We start from the raw sequence: 7,806 nt of genomic DNA, 5'->3' as shown, positions 1-7,806 counted from the left end.
CATCTGCAAAGTCGTTTTTACCCTGTAAGGTCACATATTCACAGGTTTCAGAATTAAGATGTGGGCACATTGGGAGAACCATTATTTTATCCACCACAGCACTCATTAAATACATGCTGAATGAATGGATAAATGAATGGATGGGCCCCTTTGCAAATGGAGTGGTGAGTCCTGAATTCCAAGGCTGGCTCAGCCACTTACTGGCTGTGTGACCTTGGGTAAATCCCCTCTTTCTCTGAGCTGCAGTTTCCTCCTTCATTAGATGTGTTCTGGGCACCCACAGTGTATCCCACTCTCAGTGGGCCCTGGGAATACCAACACAAATAACAATAGACCCTCGCCTTCCAGGAGGTAGAGTTTGGCTTCTGGGAAGGGGTATGAGAAGGACAAAACCTGACATAATCTGCTCAGGCCCATGTTCCAAGTCACCCCACTGAACTTTCAAGTCCTGAGGGGGTGTGCTTACCTAGAAGGTGACATTTCAAATGATGCATGAGTAGGAGTTCGTGTGGTAGGGAAGCAGAAAGGGCACTGATGGCCAGGGACAGTCTGTAGACCTCTTTGAGGAACTATGGGGAATGTGGTGTGATCTCTTAGGGGAGGGAGACCGGTGTGGAAGGGAGCATGTCTGGAAAGGAGGCCTTGAGGGCCACAGTCAGGAACTTGGGCTCTGTCCTCAGGTCAAAGGGCCAGAGCTGGGTTTTGAAACAGGAGAGAGGCCTGCGCACTGAATCTGGGCCACACTCTGGCCACTGTGGTGTGGAGAGGGGATTGGGGGCCAGCATCTGAGCCCAAGGTGGAGGTGGCCTGGACTGGGCAGTGACAATGGGGACGGAAGTAAGGGGACAGATCCAAGAGACACGTAGGAAGTAGAATCAGTGGGATATGGTGAGAGATGGAGAAGGGGATGGGTGAGGAAGAGCTTGGAGACCGCCAGGAAGAAAGAACAGGCAAGATGGAAATGTGTGGAAGCTCTCTGAAACTGTTGAGGGGATCACGCATTGGCCCAAGTTGGGATTTGGGGAGAAGCGGCGGAAGATGCTAGTAATGGCCACAGAAACCAGCCCAGGGGATTCTCACGCCTCTCCTTTTGAAGACAGATCAGTGATGAAGTTCATCAAGGGTACAGATGGGCCTCTGTTCCAGGTGAGGGTTAAGGTCTGGGCAGCTCCTGTCCACATTCTCACTTGCCCTACAAACAACCACTGGGGTAAATAGGTAGGCTTGTGAAACCATCTCCCCCATTTCCAGATGGGCGAACTGATCCCGGAGATATCCAGCGACATGGTGAAGGCCCTACAGTGTGAGGACTCTGGGGAGCACAGGCCTCTAAGAGGCCCAGCTCAAGGGGGATTTTGCAAGTCTCTTGAGACCCAGAGGGAAGGACAAGGCGGGGGTCCCCTCTGAGCTGTTCCAAGCCACAGAGAATTTCCTTTTATTTGGAGGAAGCGGGAGTTCTTCTTTCGTAATGTGAATGTCAGAGATTCTGGACCCACCGGTGACTAAGAGTGTCTGGGGCTCGTGGGTGTTGAGAAGTGCTTAAATACTCGGCCCTCCTGTCATCCGGTGATCACAGACACCTGAGCTGGGACACATAGGACAAGAGCATGGCCAGCCCGAAGATTCTGTTCCTGGCTGTCCTTGTCCTCCTTGCTATGACACTTCAGGCAACTGAGGCAGGTGAGGCTGGGGAGAGGGAGGACTCCCTGTAGAGGCCAGGGTCAGACACTGGGGTGTCTTCCTCATGTAGCGGAAAGAGGAGTGGACTGAGAGCAGATGACCCCGGTCTGCCGCTGGCTCCGGACTAGTCATGTGGCTTCTCTGGGCCTCGGTTTACACATCTGTTAAATGGGTAGTCTTTTATTTTTTAGTTTATTATTTATCTTGACAGAGAGAGAGAGAGGGCACAAGTGCTATGCCAACAGCACAGAGCCTGACGCGGGGCTCGAACTCACAAACCTTGAGACTGTGACCTGAGTCGAGATCAAGAGTCGGATGCTTAACCGACTGCCACCCAGGCGCCCTAAATGGGTAGTCTTGAAGGCCTGGAGTCTAGGATCTGTCTCGGCTGGGGTGGGGGGCTGTGGTGGACATGGCCTGCTGTCCTTTTACTCCAGAGAACTCAAGCATAGGATGCTTGGGGTGTGGAGAAGGAGCCACCAGAAGGAGCCATGTGGGGCGGGACAAGGAAGAAGCTGGCATGAGGGGTGTCCCTTTGGAAAACTGGTCCTGCTCTTCTACCACTACATTTTTGCTCCAGAACCTGCCCTCAACACCGAGGCCTTCCCTTCCCTTCTCCATCTCAGTGTAAATCCTCCTGCCCTGTGTTGGATAAGGGCACGAGCACTGGGCTGGGAGACGGGCAGCCGTCTTTGGGTTTCCTGAGGGCTTTTCCTGCATCGAAGGCCCCATAACTTGGTGCCATTATCACCCCTTCCACCAGAGGAGGAAACTGGGCCTCGGAGACATTAAATGACTTGCCCAGGAAGGCCTGGTGACTCAGGGCAGAGCAGGCCCCGTACCCAGGTCTGCATGACTGGACTCTGCCCGAGTCCTTATCCTGACTCTCCAGAGTCCCGCTGTGTGACTCTGGGCAAATCGTCTCCCTCTCTGGATCTCAGCCTCCCCACGTGCACCGTGAAGGTCACGGGAGGCTTGAGCCGCAGCAGACTTCTTGGATTGCCCGGGGACTCGTCAAGACGCGCGTGGGACTCAGCAGGGCCGGGGCTGGGCGCCGAGCATTTCTGACAAGCTCCAGGTGACACTGATAGCGCTGGCCCACGGACCTCGCCTGCAGTAGCCGGGGCTTCGTCCTGTGCAGAGTCTCTGGGTCCCGCCTAGAGGCCCCGGGCATCGTTGAATCTCAGTGGTTGTGAATCCCCCTGCCTCCACCTGACCGACCCGGATCGGAGACACTGGGCCCTCAGTGTCCCTCGGAGACCCTGAGAATGAGGACTCCGGGGACTCGGAGTCCTCTGGGCACCGGCCTGCCACACGGGAACAGAAATGCCGGCTCAGAGGCTGGGGCTGAGAGCCACCCGTCTGTGCCCCGCCCGTGAGTCTTCTGCACGTCTCCCTCCTCCAGGCCCCTACGGCGCCAACGTGGAAGACAGCGTCTGCTGCCGAGACTACTTCCGCCACCCCCTGCCTTCTCGCATGCTGAAGTATTTCTACTGGACTTCAGACTCCTGCCGGAGGCCCGGTGTGGTGTGAGTACGGAGCCGGGGACGCAGGGGCTTGGAGAGCCTGCCGGGCTGGCTCAGGAGGGCCCAGGAGCAGGTGGGTGGGCAGATTCAAGGACGGGAGGAGTGCAGCTGGTCTCCGTCCTTGAAACGGCTCGGCCCAGCCCGGGGGTGTACCGAGAAAAAAAAAAAAAATCATGCGATCATTCAACAAATTATTTTGGACGCCTACTGCCTGCCAGGCGGCCTGCCGGGTTCCGGGGATGCAGAGCTGAATGAGCAGGGCACCAGCTGGCGGTTTACACGATCCAGTGCCTAGTGCGTGGAGGCAGCGCAGAGCCGTAGCGCGGGGTGCTCCCATCAGAAGCATCTGGGGCCCATCCTCCCCAGCACCCTGGGAGTTGGCGGAGGCAGCCTATTCTTACCAGAAGAAGGCTGAGGTGACAGAGAATGCGTCCTACGGCCAGGCGTGGTTCTGGGGTGACCGAGCTAACTCGGGTAACCCTCCCCGCAGAACTACTAGGAGCGCGATTATTTCCGTTTTTTTTTTTTTAAGTTTATTTCTTTGAGAAAGAGACCGAGAAAGAGTGTCAGTGGGGGAGGGGCAGAGAGAGAGGGAGAGAGAGAGAGAGAGAACCCCAAGCAGGCCCTGCGCTGTCAGCAGGGAGCCCGAGGAGGGGCTCGATCTCACAAACCAGGAGATCACGACCTGAGCAGAAATCAAGAGTCAGACGCTCAACCGGCTGAGCGCCTCTGTTTCCGTTTTACGAATGGACAGAGGTGCAGGGAGGGGAAGTGATTTGCTCCAGGCTGCCCTGTTGGAACCAGGACTCCTGGGTCCTTGTCCAGGGCTTTCTCCTGGGGTTCTTTTTCTCCTTTGCCTCTTTTCCTCCATTTCTTTACTTCCCTTTCCTTAGCCTGGAGCCCGGGCCTGTGCCTGCCACTGGCCAAGTGATGAGGCCTGTCCCTGGGGCTCCAGCTCCTCCAGACTGCGGCCTGCCAAGCCCCTCACCAGGGTGTCTGGGCTTAGGGGCTCATGACCCCCTTTGGGGCTCCTTCATTATGTCTTCATTTGCTCCTCCTTACTTCTTGACCATCCCTCACGGTGGGCGGGGGCGCTGCAGGTGAATAACAAAGAAGGCTGAAGTGGGTTTTTGTCACTTTGACTCTGAGCCTCCATTTCCCCATCAGTGTAACAGGAGTGATCACCTTCATTTATTTTTATTTATCAGACATGTAGAGAGTGCTTGCTAAATGCAGGCACTGTTACAACCACTTTTTAAATATGAACTCATTTAATCCTTGAAACAGCCTTATGTTGTAGGTAGTGTTATGATCCCCTTTTTGCAGGTGAGGAGATGGGCCCAGAGAGGTTTTGGGGCCTCTTGAGTGTCACAGGGCACAGTAATAGTAAGTGGAGGGTGTGATGCTCGATGCCTGACATATAACAGATGCTCAAAGACAGCACATGTGATCATTGGATTTTGAGCCAGAAGGGACTCTAGAAAGGATGTGTCTTGACAAATGGGGAGATCAAGGGGCTGAGTCTTGCCCAGTGTCACACAGCAGCCAGGGCAAGCTGCCCACGAGGCCAAGATCAACACTGCTGCCCTCTTTTTCTTTCTGTTCATTGGTTTTCTGTGGGGTGGGGGGCAGATCGGGAGTAAGAGAAGTTAGAGCTTCTAGCTTCATGGACAAGCTCTTCAGAGGCAGGAAGGGAGCAGGGCTGGGGGGTGGCGGGGATGTTTCTGACCACTGGCCAGCTTTAAGTTCACTCCTGCCCACAACAGCTGAGAGCCCCAAGGGCCTGGCCTGGTACTTACTGCACCTTGGGCAAAGTGGGAGACTTAGCCCGCAATTGCTAAGTGATCTTGGGCCAGTGCCTAGTCCTCTGCTTTGTGTTTTGCGCCCCCAGGGGGCACAGTGAATCAGATCTGACCAGCTCAGGCACTCAGGCAAGCTGCTTTACCCCTTCAGGCCCCACTTTCCTCACCTGGGAAATGGAGAGAATGATAGGGCCTCATAGGGTTGTCGTAAGGACTTATTAAGAAAATCAATGTTAAGGGGCACCTGAGTGGCTCAACCGGTTGAGTGGCGTCTCACTCTTGGTTTTAGCTAAGGTCATGACCTCGCAGTTTCCTGAGTTTGAGCCCCCCTTCGGACCCTGTGCTGGCAGCTCGGAGCCTGGAGCCTGCTTTGGATCCTGTGTCTCCCTCTCCTTCTGCCCCTCCCCTGCTCACATTCTGTTTCTCTCAAAAACAAATAAACATTGAAGTAACCTTTGAAAAGACAAGACAAGGAAAAGAAGAGAAAATCAATGTTAAAAGTCCAGGCCAGCTCCTGGCAGTTACGGGGTTCCAGAGCACCTACTATCTACTGCTCTGAACACTTCCGTTTATATTAACTCATCTAATCTTCATTCAGCTCCTGTGAGGACCACGATGATTATCCTCATTTCACAGATGTGGAAACTAAGGGACGTGCTAACAATGGCAGAGCTGGGCCGGAGGATCTGGCTCCAAAGTTCATGCTCTTGGCTCTCTTCCAAGGCAATATCAGCAATGATCACGAGACTCTTGGGCATTCTATTTCTTGGCCTGACCTGGCCCTCAAGCCTAGACGAAGAGTCCAGGAAATTCTAGCTGCTCTTCTCCCCTCTCCCCGCTTAAGAAGTAAGTTTACATACAACAGAGGCCTCGTAACCTTTGAACCGCTCTAGATAGCAGGTACCCCCGCATAGGGTGGGTGCCTCATAAATGAGAAGTGACTCTGTCTAGTGGGCATCTCTGCATACAGTAAGTGACTCATAAATGTTAAGCTTCCAGAGAAGGGATGTGGCATTCTTGCTGCATGCTAATGCTCCCTCATTGCCTCCCTGGTGTCTCCTTCCAGCTTCCTTACGGTCAGGGACCGGGAGATCTGTGCTGACCCCAGGCTGCCCTGGGTGAAGAAGATTCTGCAGAAGATGAACCCATGAGAAAGGGCCCTGCCCTGATGACCGTGGCCTTGGCTCCTCCAGGAAGGCTCACAGAGCCCCACCTCTCGGCGGTTACAGCCGCCCCTCAACACAAGCCTGTGCCGATGGATCTCTCCGCAATCTCTTATCTCTGTGCCTGTAGCTGTCACCCTCAGAGGAGCCTCCACACTGTCACTCATCTCCCCTCTTGTCCCTCTAACCCATTCTCTGCCCCACCGCAGCCAGAGGGGCCGCAATCCTGGTCAGTTACTCTCCTGCTCAAAACTCTTCCATGGCTCCCCATTGCCCCAAGCTGAGGTGAGAGCTCCCGAGCCTGGCACCCCTGTCCCCAGCCCTGCCTCATTTCCCTTCACACATGTTGGACTCCAGCTCCCTGTTCTCCAAATCCGTGCCATACATGTCCACTTCCAAGTCTTTTTCCAGGCTGCACCTGACGCCCAGGATGCCTCCCCACCACCTGTGTGTGTCCACCCCTACCAGCCCTCCGAGGCACTGCTCAACCCAAGCAGCCAGCAATTGAGTTTTATTTTTCAGATGTCCCCTGGCCCTCTGTCCCCTCTTAACAGCCTTGATCACAGTCTACCCAGAATTCTCAGGACTTGGGGAATTTGTCCTATCGCCCCACTGGCTGGATCAAGGTCCCACACCTGTTACTTTGTCCATTGGCCTTCAACGCAGAGCACAGGGCCTGGCTCAGAATCAGGGCTCAATGAATGGCTACAGACTGAATCAATAAAAATAATGTTCCTCTGCCATGGCCCATCCCCCAAAGGCCCTCACACATCAATACAGAGACTCAAGTTCATCTAGAAAGCAGCCAGTTGAGTCAATTGTGAAACCTCAAATTTACCCAGATTCACCTCTCTTCCCCATTTTACCTCTGTGTTGGGCTTTTTGACTCTTTCTTGTTTCCCTCTTGCTCCTCTAACCTCTGACACCCAGGCTTGACCTCTTCAGAGTTCCCCACTTTCCCTTTCTCCTTCCCCAAATAACTGATAACCAACTTTATGCTACGGTGTGAATGACTACCCTTGGCTTGATATTGCAAGCTCTAAATATATTTCTATAAGAAAAGAGGGCAAATGCTTAAGAGGCCAAAGGGTTGAATGGAAAAGTTTTAGGTACTGTTTGGGAGGGGGACGAGGTGGAACTTTCCTGGCCCTGGGAGTGTGTAGGATATAGTTAAGGGAAAGAGCCTTGGGTGGAGATTGTTCTCAGCTGGGAGGGGCCAGGATAAGGCCTGGGACTTGGGGCTTTTCTGCACTTCCTTGGGGACAATAGATTCCCCAGGTCAAGGAAATAAACTTTACACGTGCTCGTTTCTCTCCAAGGGAGCGTGGTGCAGTTTAGCAGGGTGGTTGATGCTGTGTGAATCTGAGGAGACCACTGACCCTCTCTGAGCCTCGCTTGAGAATGAGAAGACCCATATTATGGGGTTGCTGTGGGGTTCAGGTCCAAGACATGGGGAGCAAAACTCAGTGTCTTCCAGGGCCCAGAGCCCACGGTCATCTGCCCACCGTGAACACTGAAAGTGTTAACCTACCCACTGCCCGCGCATAGGGCCCTCAAGCGTCCTGGGATTGCTCTCCCCTCCTGTCCTGCCCCGGTCCCTCGGGCCTTCTGAAAAATAAACCCTCTACCACAGTG

The 7,806-nt window shown here is 54.1% G+C and overlaps 1 protein-coding gene across 2 annotated transcripts; it reads left to right on the top strand.

The window, feature by feature from the left end:
• Positions 1-1,541: 1,541 nt before the first annotated feature.
• Positions 1,542-7,806, top strand: CCL22 (C-C motif chemokine ligand 22). Of its 2 annotated transcripts, XM_030299585.2 has the most exons (3): positions 1,542-1,680; positions 3,086-3,209; positions 6,075-7,806. In XM_030299585.2, the coding sequence occupies exons 1-3, from the start codon at positions 1,608-1,610 to the stop codon at positions 6,157-6,159; spliced, it is 282 nt and encodes a 93-aa protein (XP_030155445.1). In that variant the 5' UTR covers positions 1,542-1,607; the 3' UTR covers positions 6,160-7,806. The 2 variants fall into 2 exon arrangements, with proteins under 2 accessions (XP_030155445.1, XP_032447317.1); XM_032591426.1 differs by lacking the exon at positions 1,542-1,680 and having other exon boundaries at positions 2,340-3,209.

This window comes from Lynx canadensis, chromosome E2 (assembly GCF_007474595.2).
Source record: "Lynx canadensis isolate LIC74 chromosome E2, mLynCan4.pri.v2, whole genome shotgun sequence".
NCBI lineage: Eukaryota > Metazoa > Chordata > Mammalia > Carnivora > Felidae > Lynx > Lynx canadensis.
Note: the sequence above shows the minus strand (reverse complement) of the source record. Positions and strands in the feature narration are given on the sequence as shown.

Coding starts and splice junctions, on each gene's coding strand:
- CCL22 (XM_032591426.1), top strand. CDS start 3,007: ATGCCGGCTCAGAGGCTGGGGCTGAGAGCCACCCGTCTGTGCCCCGCC. Junction 3,210..6,074: donor TGCCGGAGGCCCGGTGTGGT/GTGAGTACGGAG, acceptor GTCTCCTTCCAG/CTTCCTTACGGTCAGGGACC.